General features: G+C 50.9%; 1 protein-coding gene across 1 annotated transcript in view; it reads right to left on the bottom strand.

Moving 5' to 3' along the window:
• Positions 1-17,573, bottom strand: part of EPHX2 (epoxide hydrolase 2) — a 574,957-nt gene that overhangs the window by 151,152 nt on the left and 406,232 nt on the right. The window contains exon 14 of the mRNA XM_085613110.1: positions 11,176-11,215. Within this exon, the coding sequence (XP_085469236.1) occupies positions 11,176-11,215 (40 nt within the window). The remainder of the gene's footprint in view (positions 1-11,175; positions 11,216-17,573) is intronic.

Here is a 17,573-nt window from a genome sequence, read left to right as displayed (position 1 = left end):
ATTGGAATAGCTTGACACCAAGAATACAGAAAGCAGGACACATTGCGAGTCACCCTTAATCGGTCTATCTCAGTTCTTAAAGGGTGAGAAGACTATAAAGTTAGACATAAGCCTTGAAGTTGGCGGAAACAATATTTGGCTTGAAGAAGAATCTGTGCCTGTCGAGTACTTTGATGGGAGCTCTTCCTCAGTAAGAAGCGCTTGAAGAAAGCAAATGGCTGCCCTGAAGGCCACAGCAGTAGGGTGGTCCCTTTGAAAGCCACAGAGCAGTCTTAACTTTGATGTTGTGGACACCTGATTTCTGGAAGACACATTTAAATAAAGAGCATCTGGAGATGCCGAAGGTTATCCAGCCTGCACTAGAGTTTGAAAGCCTTCCTACCAGGAGCATCCACACCGGAGCTAACGAATACCACAGGAACGATCCTGGCTTTACCGGTGCTACTTCAAGACATTGTAGTGCCCACTCCCCTGTCGGAGTAAAATACATCCATATGTCTTTCAGATTTCTAGAATATAAAAAGAGTTACTTCTCTCATGTGGTTATCGTACCAAAGGAAGGAGCTAGTTACAGAGATTGACATGGGTGTCCATGCAAACCGTGGGGCTGAAGGATCAGATTTTAGGGAAACACTGAAGATATTGATGCACCATTGATTGAGATGAAATGAAAGAAAAATATCTTTTCCGGGTACCAGTTGAATTTTACATTAGCTATTGTTTTTTCAGACTAGGCGTTAGCCAACATAGCTAGAGCACTATTTGGAGGTGAAGACAAGCATCCGCTCATCTCGATGGTGGTTGGCTGCTGCAGTTCTAACCTGCAAGGGAACCCATGTAAACTGTGATCCCTCCAGGGATCACTGCCTTTGCATTGAACAGCTTATTTCAGGCTGGAACTTTGACATACTTCTAACATGTACGCGGGCACACACTGAGCACTATGGGCATGGCTACTGGGATCAGAATGTGGCCAAAGACCGTGCTCTGGGCCCAATGTCAGGCTCCTGGATATGTGGTTGGAGGCCATGCTTTGAGTCCTCTGGTCATGGCAGGAATCCATGACAGTGGGTGCTGTAGGCGTGCCTTGTGTTTAGTGCCCAGTGACTAAAGCAGAAGGCTATGACAACGGGCAATGAAAACAGGAGCAATGCACACCGGGCATAACTGATGAACATGCCATGTTCCTAGTGCGATCAGCAGTAGGTACAAGCAGCACCCAAGTACTGCATTAGGCACATCCATTAGCTGCTGCCCACTGAAAGAAGCCACAGCGATTACCCAATAAGAACTAAGGACAGGGGTACTTGGTAGTAACAACCATGGCTCAAGGCCTGTATACATTGCTGACTCTTCAGGACCAAGGGATGTGCCCTCTAAAAAAGGGAGGCAAGGGGATAGGACATGCCTGTACACCACTCCCTGTGCCCAGAAGGTATTGTGGGCAGGGGACAAAGTATGAATACATTATTACCCATTAGATTGTCGTGGACATCACTTTTCACTATATTACTGTCATTACAGTTGTTATAAGCATTCGAAAGGCTTTGACTCCACTGTCAGGTATCAGATATGCTCATAGGGTTTATATGAAGACACACGGCCGTAGCACCGCTGTCAGGTAATAGATGTGCAGCAAATCTAAAGACAAGCGGCAGAGTGCTCACGGTGATCAAATGCAGCCGGAAAGCTGCAGATACATCAAAGCCAACAGAGGCACCTGCAGACATTCAATGGTGATGACAGGCAATCCCATACCATAGCTGCCTTAGCAGATCTAAACGATGCCATCTTGTTCTTCCAAAGTGCCCTAGTATAGCTAAATGTTTGTGTTTTGTGCTCAAGGTGTACTCGTATCCCTGGCATAATATCCCCCAAAAGTGCAATGAAAAACAAGAATATCGATCATCAATTGGTGACATCACTTATCACGCCATTTATTGGTGAACTACAACTTTTCTAATAACCAGGGTTGAAACCATACAAATCAGCCTGGCACAGAAACAGTAGAAACTTTGTAATTACGGGCAGGGTGGGGATTCAGAGGTAGTCCAGGGGCTCCTCTGGGGGCACCTTGGGTGCCTGTAGTAGTTGTGTAACTCCAGCCACATTGAGATAGGCATGAATCACTCTTGTGGACAGTGAATGGTTGATGCAGCGAATGCTGATGACGTCACGACATCGGTCCAGGTTATCAAGGCACATGCCAACATTGTGCCTGGTTGGGAAGAAGGCAGTCCACCTTAGCTAGGAGGATGATCTGTATACTGGCGGGCCTTGGACCCAGACGTCTGTGAATCTCCTACCTAAGTGTAGATAAAGAGTAGGATCACTTGCAAGGGCCAGACCATACACTATGTGGCAGGTGCATTCCCTGCTTCAAAGAGTGGCTGGTATCTGGAGATGGTGCTCTGCTGGAATTTTTACACTATGAGGAAGTCACCTTCTAAGAACAAGTCTAGTGTTCAGGGTCAATGTTATCCATCCTTGTTTTGTTCACTTTGGAGAGCGTGTTCTCTTGTAGAGAGGAAAACTGTGTGATAAGCAGTAAGGATTCGGAAAACGGGAACAAAAACAGCCATTATAAAAAGCATTGGTAAATGCATTAGGTTTTGCCTATGGGATTAATAATAAGTTAAGAGGTGTGGGAGCAGTGTCTGAATGCAGGGAGAATGGTGTGAGTGTCCTCTGTGCAGGGTGAGTGTTGCATGAATGAAGGTTGATAAGTGTCTGAGTGCAGGGTGAAAGTGCCTCCATGCATGGTGACTGATGTGTGTTCAGTGCAGGATAAGAATTGGGTGCGTGCACAGGGTGAGAGATGTTACCCTGTACAAGGTAAGAGGTGCGCGAGTATAGGATGAGCGTATAAGTGCACGATGAGCGGTTTGAGTTCAGGGTGAGAGGTGTGGCTGGAGGGTGAGGGGGAATGTGAGTGCTGGGTGAGAGGTATGTCAATGGTGCGCAAGTGCAGAGTCAGCACTGTGTGGGTGGTGGATGGGCAGTATGGTACTTCTTGCAGCGCTTCTGTGTCCTAATATGCCGGAGACAGCTCTGACATTGCACCGCTCACCTCACCTGGCTCCCGGCGAAGCACCAGTAGCGGCTCGTGGTGGGAGTGCCGTGGGGCAGTGGGCTGGTGAGGGAGGGACAGGGTGGGAGTTAGTAAACTCCAGCTCACGACCAACCGCAGTAATGTAAATAAATAAAACAAATGCGTTTCAGCATGCGCATTGAAATTTGTTTTATTTATTTACATTACTCCGGTCGGCCGTGAGCCGGAGTTTACTACCCCCTGCCCCTCCCCCGCCCCACGGCACTTCCTCCATAAGTGGCTACTGCGAAGTACAGCTTTTCTGTTTTACCACATTGTAATATCGGGCCCCAGGCCTATAAATGAAACGCTCGTGGACACAGGTGTACTAGTGGTGGTCAGTGTAATGCCTGCCACGCCCAGAGCCCTGGGCTTTTTATTAACATTTGTGCGTGCCGTCCGAGGGGACGTCGGGCTCACCCAACTCCGGCTACGCTGGGGGGGGTGTGACCCTAACACACGCGCGCGGACCCTCGGGCAATGGTTCGGTCCGTCGCGCAACATTACATTCCTGCTTTACCCAGAATTGAAACCCACCGAAACTAGTCGCCTATAGCGACCCAACAGTTTAACAGTCTCTAACAAAAGTCCTATGGAAAACAAAGGAACAGTCTTACTTGGTTGTCTGTTGGAGGGGCAGCCTTCCCTCACTCCCACAGTTGACAGCGAGCCACAAAGTCTCTGTACCTCTGGGATGGTCGCGGGTGCGGGCGTAGGTGATACTGGCTCTGGCTGCGCCCATCTGATTGGGTGAGAAACATGTCCTCTGAGCCGTCCGCCACCACCGGGTCTGGGCGGCTCGGCGCCGCTTGTGGCACCTCCTCCCTTTCAGTTGACGCCGAAGAGTCCTTTCCGGCGTTCTCCGCCCTCCGGGGCTCTTCCGCTCCTGGGGGGTTCCGAGGGCTGTGAGATGGGGTTGGGTAGTAGTCTTCAAACTCCTGGAGGTCTTCCTCCTCTTCGCGCGGGGTTTTCTTGAAGAATGACACGTTTCTAGTTACTTTTTCGCCGCCTCTGACGGCCGTGACCAGGGTCCCTTGTACATTGGTGACAATCCATGGGGCCAGCTCGAAGGGCAGGCGGAATTTTCCCCCGGGGTGCCGGTCTTTCACTAGCACTTGGTCGCCGACCTGGATTGTACTGTCCGCCGCTCTCCGCCGCCGGGAGGCTTCTTGGTTCGTTTTTAGTCGATTTTCTGTGGAGCGATTGGGTGGGTCTGGTGCTGACTCCCACACAGGGTGGTGCGGGATAGTGTCCCGGATCGCTCGGCCCAGACATAGGTGGCTCGGGGGAACCCCGGTGGTGCAGTGGGGTGTCAGCCGGTACTCCCGCAGGAATTGGTAGAGAGCTAGCTCGACGTTGAGGCCGTCTGCCAGGGCAATCTGAACAGTTTTGTTTAGAGTCCTCATCAATCTCTCAACCTCTCCGTTTGCTTGCGGCCACCGTGGGGTTATGCGGCGGTGTTTGATGCCGTGGGATTGCAGGTACTCGGCCAGTTCTGTGCCGTTGAATGGTGGACCGTTGTCCGTGCGCAGCTCACTTAGGAGTCCGTGGGTGGCCATGACCTTCTCCAGCTTGGGGATCACGTCTGCTGCTGCTGTTGAGGGGACAATCTCCAACCTCGGGGTATCGCGAGTAGTCATCTACCACAACTAGCATGTGTCGTCCTCCAGGTAGACTGCCGAAATCGGCGCTGGCTCGCACCCACGGCGAGGTCGGGCCTTCTTCCGTGATCACGGGTGCTGGGGGGTCGGGTAGGCTGGTCGCCAAACACACCGGGCACCGCTGGACCGTGTCTTCAACCAACTTGTCGAGTCCCGGGAACCAGAGCTTGCACCTGAGGCGGTTCTTCGACTTGACAATGCCTTGGTGAGCGCCATGCGCCAGGAGGGCGGCCCGTTGGGTGAGGCTGCCGGGCAGTACCAGGCGGGGGCCTCTCAGGAGACATCCTTCGGGGGACACCGATAACTCGTTCCTGACGATGTAGAGCGCTTTCAGTGACGCCTGGGCCTCGGGCGTGCGAAAGGACGACGGGCTTTGGAGCGGCTTCCAATCTCCAGACGCGACCGCTCTGATGGCCATCTGCAGACAGTCGTCTCCTTCGGTAGCCAGCGCAACCTCTTTGAGGGACATCGGCAGGGGTCGGGACCTTTCCACAATCATCCGGACATATTCCTCGGTAGCGGCCGCCTCCGTGGCTTCCACGTCCGTGGCCGGGCGGGCGTGTCTGGACAGGAAATCTGCCGGATTTCGGGCGCCTGGTCGGTACTCAACAGTGAATTGGAACTCTTGGAGCTGGAGGACCCATTTCTCTATCCGCGGGGGAGGGCGTGATGACGAGCCTTGGAACAGCGGGACTAGGGGCTTGTGATCAGTGATCACCACAAACGGGTGTCCATACAGGTAGATGTGGAAATGGCGGCACCCCCACAGGATCGCAATGGCCTCCTTCTCGATCTGCGAGTACCGCTGCTCCGTTGGCGTGAGTGTTCTGCTGGCGTACGCGACGGGGGCCCACTCTCCGCACCTCTGCTGCTGGGCTAGCACGGCTCCTAGGCCTGTCGGGCTGGCGTCCACTATGAGTTGTGAATCGAGCCGGGGGTCGAAGTACGCTAGGGTGGTGTCAGCCGAGAGCGCCTCTTTGGTTCTCTGGAACGACTCTTGCTGTGCGGGGCCCCACTCCCAGGTGGCGGAGGCTTTGGTGAGGTCGCGGAGGGGCCCCGTGAGGTCAGACAGGTCTCGGATGAACCTCCCGCAATATGTGACCATTCCCAGGAAACTGCGGACAGCCGTCACGGAGGTAGGCGCGGGGGCCGCGTGTATGTCCTTAACCTTATCCGGGTCCGGGCCTATCCCTTGGTCGGAGAATCGGTATCCGAAGAAGCTAATGTCTTTGCGCAGGAAGTCACATTTGTCTCTGTGGAGGGTAAGGCCTCGTTCCTGCAGCCGGGAGAACACGGCTCGGAGGCGTCGGATATGTTCATCTAGAGTAGGGGCATGGACGAGGATGTCGTCGCTGACGTTCAAGACTCCGTCCAGCCCCTGCAGGACATTCTGGATAATGTTCTGGAACACCTCCGCTGCGCTCGAGATCCCAAAATTGAGCCGGGTGTAGCGCCAGAGGCCGGCGTGCGTGGAAAATGTGGTGATTGGGCGGGAATCGGGGTGCAACGGGATCTGGTGGTATCCCGACCTCAGGTCCATCTTGGAGAACCATTTGGAGCCTGATAGCTCTCCCACGATGTCGTCGATGGTCGGCGTCAGGTGGCGCTCGCGTCTGATGGCCAGGTTGGGGACGCGCATGTCCACACAGATCCGCACTGCGTCCGGCTGTTTCGGTTTTTTCGCCACCACGATGGGTGACACCCATGGGGTGGGTCCGCTTACCCGTTCGATAATTCCCGCTTGCTCCAGTGTCCGTAGTTCGGCTTCCACTTTGGGTCGTAGGTGGAACGCGATGCGTCGATGCCGGAGGGCTACTGGGGCGACTGTCCTGTCGATGTGGAGGTGTACGGCGGGTCCTCTGAGGCACCCGATTCCGTTGAATAGGGCTGTGTGCTCCTGCACCAGATGGTCGAGATTACTTGTTTGGACGGTGAGGGCGAAGTGGATCAGGCCCAGGTCTTGGGCTGTCCGGCACCCCACTAGGAATCCTGTCCCTTCCTGTGACACGTATATTTTGGTGGGCAGCCGGGTGGTGTCGTGGGATAGGTCTGTCCTGAAAGCCCCGCACAGGCGTAGGGGGCGATGGGTGCCGTAGGCATACACTTGCACCCTCGTTGGCCGGAGTGGTGGAGCGCTCCTCAGCGTCCGGTATACGCTGGCCGCCATCAGGTTGATGGAGGCACCGGTGTCGATCAGAGCCGGTACGGCCTGGTCCTGTACTGAGACTGTGCACATGGGTCCGGTTGACGGGGTCGCGGCCAGGGTGTTGAGCATCCGCACCACGTGCACCGAGGCGACATCCGCTTCGTCGTCGTCATCCATGTCGCTGTTGGCGGAGGTGCTGGGTAGGGGTGCCAGTTGTCTCACCCTCCTGGGCGGGCCTCCTTGCTTCTTCCTTGATGTGGACAGGCATACACTCGCAAAGTGGTTGGCTTTGCCACATGCGCTGCAGATTTTGCCTTGGGCCGGGCACGCCCCTTTGTGTGGTGTCGCTCCTCCACACCATACACAAGCTCGGCTGGGAGACGGTTGGACAGGCCTCGGGCTCCTCCGCTGGGGATGCTTCGTGCGGGTGTCGGCTACCTCTGCCGTGATGGCGCACACCGGTTCTGTTTTGATGGTGACCGCGGCTCTGGCCTTGGACAGTTCCTTCGAGCGGCCTAGCGTGAGGATGTCGCGCATCGGCATGTTGTCCGCCTCCAGTACCCTTTCACGGAGCTTGGACGACGCGCAGCCTTGGATGAACTGTGCGTGGATCTCGTCGTCCGCATCGGGGAGTGTGCACGTGCTGGCAAGTTTTTTGAGCCTGGCGTAGAAGACGTCCACCGACTCCTCTGGGAGCTGGCGGGCTTGGCGGAGCAGGAAACGTTCATAGTCTGCACTTGCAAACGGTTCAAAGTACGCTGTGATGGCGTCGCGTAGCGTGGCGTAGGTCATGGGCGGCCCAGCTTCCACCATGTCTTTAGAAATGTCATGGATCGCCTCACCTCCCAGGTGCAATAGCATGGCGCGCCTCCGCACCACCGCGACTTCCGCCGCCACAAAGTAGTTCTCCAAACGTTCCACCCATTTCTTCCAGCGTGCGGCTTGGGATGTCGGGGTGCCCGTGACTTCGAAAGGCTCGAGGGGGGGCACGTTGGTCATACTCGCTGAAGGCGGCAGCTGGGGGCGTCACCGACTCACCGCTGGGGCTCACCGCACACCCAGGCGTCGTCTGTAGGCAGGTAGGGCGAGTGGAGGGCCGGGGGCCGTCCAGGGAGGTTGCAGGGCCAGCCAGGGGCTTCCTTCGCAGCCAAAACGGGCCTCACGCGAGATGCGTGGGGAATGGCAGGGCCGGGCCACGTGTTGCACGCGAGATGCGTGAGAGACGGCAGGCAGGTCCCAGCGTTCCGCGCGCGCAGGCCCCGTAGCAGAGGCAGGCAGCCGGAGGAGGAGGAACCAGTCTCCGCAGGCCTGGAAGGCAGTCGGGAGCGTCGGCACACAGGTGAGGGCCAGCAGGGGACCTCGCAGGGCTGCCAGGGGGGGCCAGGGGCAGCGCAGGGGCTAGGCCAAAAGCAGGTGGCAGGAACCGCTCCTTGGGCAAGAGCGAGGGTTCGATAGCACTCGATGGGGTGGCGAGACCACCTCGTCGCCAGTGTAATATCGGGCCCCAGGCCTTTAAATGAAACGCTCGTGGACACAGGTGTACTAGTGGTGGTCAGTGTAATGCCTGCCACGCCCAGAGCCCTGGGCTTTTTATTAACATTTGTGCGTGCCGTCCGAGGGGACGTCGGGCTCACCCAACTCCGGCTACGCTGGGGGGGTGTGACCCTAACACACGCGCGCGGACCCTCGGGCAATGGTTCGGTCCGTCGCGCAACATTACACACATATCGCATCTGCGCAGTGCAGTGTAGGAAAGAGAGACAAAGAAAAGAAAAATGATAAATATAGACGTGTAGAAGTGTGCAGGAAGTGGAGGGGCAGTAGAGTATGTCAGATTGTCCAGGTGGTGATGTATTGCAATGAAAAAGGGTGTAATGGGAGGGGAGGGGGTGATTTTCTGGTTTGGCAGTGGAATGTGTAAAAGATAGGGGAGTAGGAGCAAGCAAATGTAGCAGCGTGGGGCGAAGCGTGCACAAAATGAAGAGCATTTAGTGAGAGAAAAGAAAAGCACTAAGTGTGAAAGTTCAATTACTAGTGTGAGGAGGCTATAGACATGGATACAGCTGATGGGGTGTTTACACAGACTAGCGCGGGGTGGTCCAAGAAAAGAGCCCTATTGGGGGGTGGGATAGCACGGTGAAGAAGGTGCCGGAAAGCAAGGAAGGTGAGGGACAGGGAAGAGTGAAAAACATGCAGGGGAGGGAGAAGAACCCTGAAGAGGGAGGGTAATATTCCATGGTGAGAAGGGTGGACGAGACAGCAGGAGTGGGAGAATAAACCCCCACGGGAAGGAGTGCGCAGGAGTGAATGAAGTGAAGAAGGTGCAGGAGAGGGAGGAGAGCCCTGATGTTGGAGTGAAAAGGACACAGGAGACAGCAGGTGTGGGAGGTGAGATCCCACATGGGAGGAAGGTGTAGGAGAGGGAGACCCTTAGGTGGGACGTGAATATTCAACAGTGTGAATGGCACAGGAGACAGCAGGAGTGAGGGATGAATACTCCCGATGGAAGGACAGCGCAGGAGTGGCCAGCCAAACTGATCTTAGGGAGCAGTCAGCGCTTCACTGGCAGGCAGGGCAGGTACTGGCACAGCCCATAGTACAGTGGGGCAGACCACAGCAGGAAGGTTTCAAGGGCAGTATCCGGGGTGTCAGGTGCAGGGGTGGAGCTAGGCAGACGAGCTCCGGCTAGTCGGGAGGCTATGAACTTAAGACGTCAGCCCCAACCAGGCTTTGCAGTGGTGCCAGCCAGGACTGAGCCACCCGGACTGGGGTCAGGCAGAGCACATCACCCTGTGCCGAGCAGCGGGCTGAAACACACGGATTTACCTGCTAAGCAGAGGATAAAGATCTGTTGACAAGTGCACCTGTTTTTAGTAGCTAGGAGGCCCCTCCCTCTGCAGGTAGAAGTGTCGGGACTCGCTCTCTGCATTAAAGTGGTGCATGGGAGAAGGGAAAAGGGGTGGGAGCAACATGAGGGACGGCAAGAGCCATGCTCTTAGCAGAAAAGAGCACAGGGCAAGCACTGTGCTGCTGCGTTCCGTACTACACATGTGCACATGGAAGATACTATTCACTGAAACACAGCCCTGGACACACAGCAGCCAGTTTACAAAAAGGCTACGAACCCCCTGCACTCAAGCACAGCCAACAATCACTCCCAGAGCACTGTAGTCTCCTGAGTTCTGATTAGTGCGACTGCTGCCTAACTCCAAGATGGCGGCAGTATCACAAGCGCCGAGAAGGGGATGGGTCGAGATGGTTGATGGTTGTCATGAAAGTGGTGCATGAGAGGAGGGAAAAAGGGGGGGGAGCAACAAGAGTGATGGAAAAAGCCATGCACTCAGCATAAAGTAAAAATCAAGCAAAGAGTAAGCACTGTGCATGCCAAAGCTTTTTTTTAAAAAAGTCCCACAAAGCAAATAAATACAGTACTAGGGACACTCATAAGAGAAACACATGAGAGGAACAGGAGGAAATAGAATGCTGCAGCCAATAGAAACAGAGGATAAGTAAGGGACAGGCATAGGAACCAATGAAAAAAAAGGAAGCAAGGGGGCGGGATGTAAGCCCCTTCTAAGATTTTTACTGTATACAAAAGATTTCACAAGCACAACTGTAAAATCCATAAACAGGAAGTAGACAATCCAGGTGAAGATTAAAGATGCTTAATCCACAAGGCACAGTACTGTTCAGCACAAAGGCAGGAACAGAATGAAGTGGATTCCAATTCTAGGTGGAATCACAGTTAACTGCATGGCAGGTGCCAGGGTCAAAAGCACTCAAGGGAATTCAAGGGAAAGGGACATAAATAAGAAAGGAATATACAAGTAATGTAACGACAGCGCTTTGCAGGTGAAACCTAAAAACAGGTCAAGAAAACAAAAAAAGGTCAATTTAAAAGAGCCATCCGCCCCAATGAAAATGTCATCCATGCATTTTGGGTTAATGTTTTCATAACTATGGTACAGTTTCTCACAACATTCTTAAGACAATAGTTTACTAAATTGTAGACACTGTGCTTAAGTAAAGAGCATCGCACGAATGCACACAAACACATTTTCTTTACTCCTTCCGTATAAATAACATCTTGTCCAATTCACATGCACATGCCGTCTACCTCTGCATGTTAGACAGCAGCATGCGCCTGCACTGTAAGTGATTCACTTTTTTTTAGGTACGTTTACGACTTTTCTTTAACAAAAAAATGCTGTTTTACTCAAGGGCAATCAGTAATAGGTTTTTACTGCATACTGAGATAATCGTTAGGATACACTTACCTCTTTTACACACGTTCACAGGATTAAAATATTTAGAAGGCTGAAATAAAAAAATAAAAAGATCTTTACAATATAAAATACAGTTTGAATTACCAAGGCATAAACAGGGCTTGGGTAGTATAAGTGAAATTCCTTATCTATAGGCGATTCTAGAGCAAACGTTTTAGATTGGGGATAGTCATGGACAAGCGCACTCCCGAGGCACCCCAAACACCCACTCTGTCTCCAGTATATTAGTGTCTTGTCTCCCAGCATAAAGGACATATTCACATAGGATCAGGTTCAGAGCAGTACGTCGAGGTTGCTGGGAGTGGAATAGGCTGAAGGAGCAACAGGAGTGGAGTTACTCCGAGGAGAAACCTTAACTCATTCTACTGCATCGGCCTCTCCTGTCTTGTGTGGGATATCGCCCAAGCATATGTGATGTCAGCAGTGATGATATGCAATATATAATTTGTAATTACATCTGTGAAATGATGCTAGACATCCTGACCAATGCACTGGGATAGCTGTCATGTACGTCACATGACTGAAGAATTTCAGTAGTTTTTCAGTTTTCTATTGAAATCTTAAGAAAATATTACTTACCTTCTGGAACAATATTTCTGCTGGATATCTCATCTTCCTGCGGATTTCTCACTTTAAGAATATCCATCCATGCCTCAGACGGGTGCAGAAAACACTTCCTCCTGCCGCTGCTCCCCAGCAGCAGGTGCCCTGCATCTTCAAGTGGTTCCATGCAGCCTCAGCCATGACCCAGCCTGCCAGAGATGAAGTTAACCATCATGACAAAAGGACCCGGCGTGCTGACATCTGTTCCTGTTTCCTCATCCCAATGAGGCATGAGGACAGGAACTGACAGCATCATTGATAGCCACAAAACCAGCACATACCATGGGAGTTTGCCGGTGCAGTAAGGAATCTGTAGGAAAAATCCTCGCCTTAACAGAAAAAACTAAATAAAAAACATGAATTCCAAAAACTATACCACCCAAGCGGTGGGGATGGGAAGCAGCACTCACTGGGCAGTAGGCCCAGGTAAAGTATCTGGTACTGTGTGCTTGGGCTATGAGGCAGTAATGCTCAGCCCACGTATGCAGTGATGATTGTGTGGCCGTCTGGCAGAGGTCAGCCACCAGAATGCCTCTGGTGATAGTCACAGAAGCAGCCATCGCCCTAGCGGAGTCGGGACAAATGCCCTCCACGGGGTCTTTCTTTGCGAAGGCAATGCAGATCTTAATACATTGTTTAATCCAACTTGAAATGGTCCCTTTGGTCACCACCGTGATTTTCTTGGCTCCCACAAAGCTCACAAAGAGCTGATCGTGCACTCTTTCTTGTCGGGTGCTGTCGATGTACCTGGGGTCCAGTGTCCATTCTATGCAGACACTCCTTCTACTTGATGGGATGAGGAGAGGGAGGAAAGATGGAAGGCTGAGAGCTGTATCCAAAAACTGAAAGTACTGTCGGCAAGAAGGCTTGACAGGTGCGGAGGAGCAACTTGTTGATGTAAAAGCCCTCAAAGTTAGACAAACTGAGGGGGCCTGAAGTTCTCTAACCCTAAGAGCTGGAGTTATTACTCCTGACACAGAACTCAAATCCCAGTGACAATCAATAAACATAGTGGAAGGGAACAAATAAAGTAAATAGTTCAGAAGACACGCCACTATTGGTAATCTAAACGATGATGGGTAGAGTCAGGGACACACACAATAGAAAATAGGCTTCCTAAGTAACCATGATCTGTGGCCTCAGCCATCCACCTATGTTTAAGGGACAGTATGAAATACATTATTTCATAAAAGCATGATATGAAGGTATCCAAGCCTTTTGACTCACGCCACTGCGCAAAGCTGTTCCAGGGACTTGAATCAATGGAGTCTGTAGGAGGCTTCTGTCAGCCTATATGAAATCTCCAACATCATACGGGAGACAAAAGGGCTCACACTGGCATTGTTCAGTCTCCAAAATCCTGCATGGGAGAAGACGCAGTGTCCAAATGCGGAGTACCAACAAACTGAATTACCAGGTCTCTTCACGCACAATCTTTCTTGATCAGGATCAACTGTTCCCAAACCTCAGAACTTCTGCAGGAGTTTTGCCCGAGGTGGAATGGGTGGAAACAGGTAAAGAAGATCCTGAGACAAGCTGAACACGAAGGTGTTTATAACTTATCAAATTCTTCACAAAGGTGTCTTTTGAAGTAGTTTTATTCCAGCGGCACAGCAACACATCTGAACCGAAGGTGAGTCCACTGCAACTGAACTTCCCAGGTTCACAGCGTCATGATGGCTCCATGTGGAACTAGAACCTCCACTGAAAGTATACATGGCTCATGGACAGTGTAGGTAAACGCTGAGGGGTGGCGCATGCCACGCTGTGTGCAAGGATATTACAGTGTTCCCCAGGGAACCATTCAGAGTGAGGACTTGCAGGACCAGAAGATGCATTGAAGTCAGACCCTCAGAATAGTCTCCTGAATATCCATGATCCTCTGAGGATGAAAGACCATCATGTAGTCTGTTTCCAGCACTGCACCTATAGGGGTCATGTTTGAGGTAGATGGGACTAGGGAGTGTAAATGTGGACCCAGACTGACAATTCAGAGACAGATAAGACTCCAAGGGAGCTAGATGCAACAACTGAAGTCCTTCCGTTACCTGATTGGACTGGAGACCAGCCTAGAGGGCACACTGCAAATAGATACAGAGCTGCAGCTGACAATGGACATGTTTCCGATAGGGAAGACCAGAGTGGAAAGAATAACCAGAACGTAGGATAGACAAAGATCATGAGTAGAATCCAGACAATTGGAAAGAACAAACAACAGTGACTGAGCACAGGTATGATGCTAACACTAGCTCAGAGAGGTACAGAGAAGTCAGGGAAGAATTCTCAATAAGAAAACAATAACAGGGCTACAGAAATCATGAAAAGGAATACAGAGATCAAGAGTGGGCTTGTCCAACAGCCAGTGGGATAAAACAATGCCTTGATGAAGGGAAACATGAACACAGATTAAGATGTAGCTAAAAGGCACTGGGACAATTATTGCCTTGTTGGTTCAAGGGACCAACACAGGAACTCAGAACATGGTTACAGACAAAAGCAACAGATGTAAAGAAGCAAGGAAATGCTGCCAACTCAGCAAATACATGGTCAGAAGTCCAAAATGAAACAAAAACACAAATTCTGGATATTTAGGTAAGAAGGTAAGGCAGAAAGAAGGAAAGACTGTGATGTAGGGAGCACTGCACAAGGCAGCCTGATTCTTGCAACAAAACTAGTGGCTGGAATCAGGATTCCTAGCAGGATCTAAAAGACGGGATCACCAGTGCAGGCCACTGGACACGAAAGGTGGTGAGCCCCCACCCCTAAAGGCAGCTGACAGCAAAAAGTCTGAATCCAGAAACCAGTCTCCAATCCTTCCTCAAGCTCACGCCCACAAAGGGTGGGACTCATTGCAACAAAAAAAGTGTAAGCCTGCTGATGCACAAGTGACTACAGGTGAAGACGGTTCCCCATCTTTCTGCTTGAAAGAGTGAATAGAGATTCCAGGAAGCAACGGGTGGACAGAAGGGTTTTGGAACATGGCAGAAAGCCATGGAGAGGAGTACATGGGTATGGTTGAGGTAATAACATATGCTTCAGAGTTTAACCGGATCCATGAAGTATTTCCTCTCCAGCTCTCAGCCTCAGGGAAGCCATACAAGTACCACAATGCAACAGCAGTCGGGAAGCAATCCCTGAAACAGAATCTAGACTGGCTCTGGTTTCTAAAAGGATTAGGAAAGCCTGGGAATTAAAATAACTGCCTTTTAGGGAGGGGGGGGGGGAGTTGGAGGGAGGTGTGGGGGGGAGCTGGGGGGGCTGAATATCCTAATCGTCATACTATATTTGGTGTTTTGGGTGTTCCTCTGAAAAGGTCAGTTACTTTCTTGCTTATGTACAATCTGATACTGCAGTTGCCTCTGGGGTACAGGGCCCTGAGACATATGTGCAATTTGACAATAAAATCTGTTTTCAAAAAATAAAATAACTGCCTTGTACAGGTCCCAAACTACTTTTCTGCAGCAATAAATTGATGTTTTACTTTCTATACAATCAGTGATGTTTTTTACAGCTCTCCGAGATGATCGTTAGGATACACTTACCTCTTTTATATGCGTTCATCGTGGAGTCTAGGTCACAGAACACTTTCCCAGAAGCGACACCTAGTGGCATGATGAGAAGATCCTCACAGGAAATGCATGGTCCCCTGACCGTCTAAATTAAGCGACCACAACTGTTACCACTTTAATCAAAACATGAGGTACGATCATCAGCCCTGATGGCAAGACTACGCACTGATAGCGCTTGGATCCCCTGGTGAACCTCTGGTAGCATATGTGAACTGAGGGAACTGGCAGATCAAAGTAGACATCCTGGCGATCCAGGGACACCAGCCTTTCTCCCACATTCAAGGTCAGCAAGACTTCACTCACAGACAGCATCTTGACCTTCTCCTGCCAAATGAACAGCTTGAGTTTGCAAATATCCGGAATTGAAAGAATAGAATTCCATGCTCCTTTCTATCAGAGGCACTACCTCTATGTCCCTTTTGTTCAGCTTGAAAGGGATATCAACCTCCAGAATCAAATCAGGTGCTGGACAGCACTTTTTGTCAGAAGGAGGACAGTCTGGAGAGAGGACAGGAACAGGATGGGCATGGCATAGCCCTTGCGGAGCAACAGAATATCCTAGGAGTCCGTAATTACTGTCATCCAATTGGTGTACAATTGGAGACCCCACTACTGGAAGATATTGGTGTCCCAACGTTCTCTGTATTGCTGATGAAGCGCCCTCACTGGTGAAGCCAAGTCCAGTGCATGCATCATAGCCTTGCTATTCTTAAAATCTTTCAGCGAAGAAGAGGTGGAAAAGATGCTCGCCATCAAAGGGCAGGTCCATCAATGTGGTCTGGACTTCTCTAGGAAAGCCAATTGAACGCACCCGACAGTGTAGTGTGACAGCTGTGCTACAGTGTCTGCAGAATCCATCCCGCAATTCAGGATCTGCTTCGAAGCGATCAAGCCATCAATGCCCAAATCAGAAAAGGGCTTTTTCATCCCGTCATTAGTCTTTCAGCACCAGTTCAGACAATTCCGACAAGCAATGGACATAGTCTTATAGACATGGGTATGCCGTACGATGAGTAAGACTGTCTGAATAGCTAACCTTCTGGCCCCTGGTGCCTAGCTGTAACTGGGTACTACATTTCTAAGCAAATATGTGACTGTGGCTCCCAGGAGGGCTTCTGCAGTCTTACGCATCACTGTGCTAAGGATGACAATTCCTTCTTCGGAGGACCAGTGGAATAAAGAGGCAAGTTCCTTTCTGGTTAAGTATCCAGAAAATTTCAATTTATAACTTGAGATATAGCGAAGCATTAGAGTAGGAAAGAAGAAGCAGGCCATCAGGTCAGCATATTCTATACAACATTTAATGGTGACTTGATCAGATCCAAAAAACTTCTCCATCCTAGCGAAATGCTTAGGTAGAGGTCATTCATCAATGAAGGTTCTGACCTTCTCTTCCAGACTTAAGAACAATTTCAGCTGACTTCAAAGGAAAGGTGGTGCTAATAAGAACTCTGAGCAGGGTAATGTACTAGGCTCCAGGGTGGTGTCATGGAAGGATTAGGATGAACAGGAGATGGTGCCATGGTCCAGACTTTCTTTTTAGGTACCAGAGTGTGTAGAGGTGTGGATTCAGAAGGTGGCAGGGTGAGAGTCGTCAGAGAGAATAAACAGGAAAGAGCACATCTCGCCTTGGGGAGTGCCACAGGGTGCACCAGAGTCATTCTCAAAAAAATCCAACATGGTTAAACAGAAGGCCTCAAGCTATGCAAGTTGGTAAGAATAGAAAGAGAAAGCAAGAGAGAGAGAGTCCTACAAGCTGGTTTTGGAAAACTAAGACACGATTCCCGGGTCGCAGTGTTTCAAGGAAGAACTATTAAAGTCAACCTCTCCACCTACTGGTTAGAGAACATGAACTACTACATGTCTTGATACAATACGATAGGAATTACAATTTAAGTAACGGAGTTCGAGACTGATCCAGTACAATCAGAGGGCATACTGTAACTAGCCCCCGGTGTACTGCAAACCCCGCTTAGAAGCCGAAGATGAAATGCCAATGCTGCTCTGGGAAAGAGGAGGCATAGACGAGGAGACAGATTGACAAGTAGGTAACAAATCGGCACCCACAAACAGGTAAGGAACCTAGAGGATCGAAGGGAACTGAACAGGAGAGAATAAAACAAAGATGAAGGGACAGAGAAAGCAGAGTTCTAACTGAAGCAGATAGCAAAGAGTCATAACAACAATTGTTGCCAGACAGTAGAGGCCAGATGTACG

The sequence above is a fragment of the Triturus cristatus genome, chromosome 6 (assembly GCF_964204655.1).
Source record: "Triturus cristatus chromosome 6, aTriCri1.1, whole genome shotgun sequence".
Taxonomy (NCBI): Eukaryota; Metazoa; Chordata; class Amphibia; order Caudata; family Salamandridae; genus Triturus; species Triturus cristatus.
Note: the sequence above shows the minus strand (reverse complement) of the source record. Positions and strands in the feature narration are given on the sequence as shown.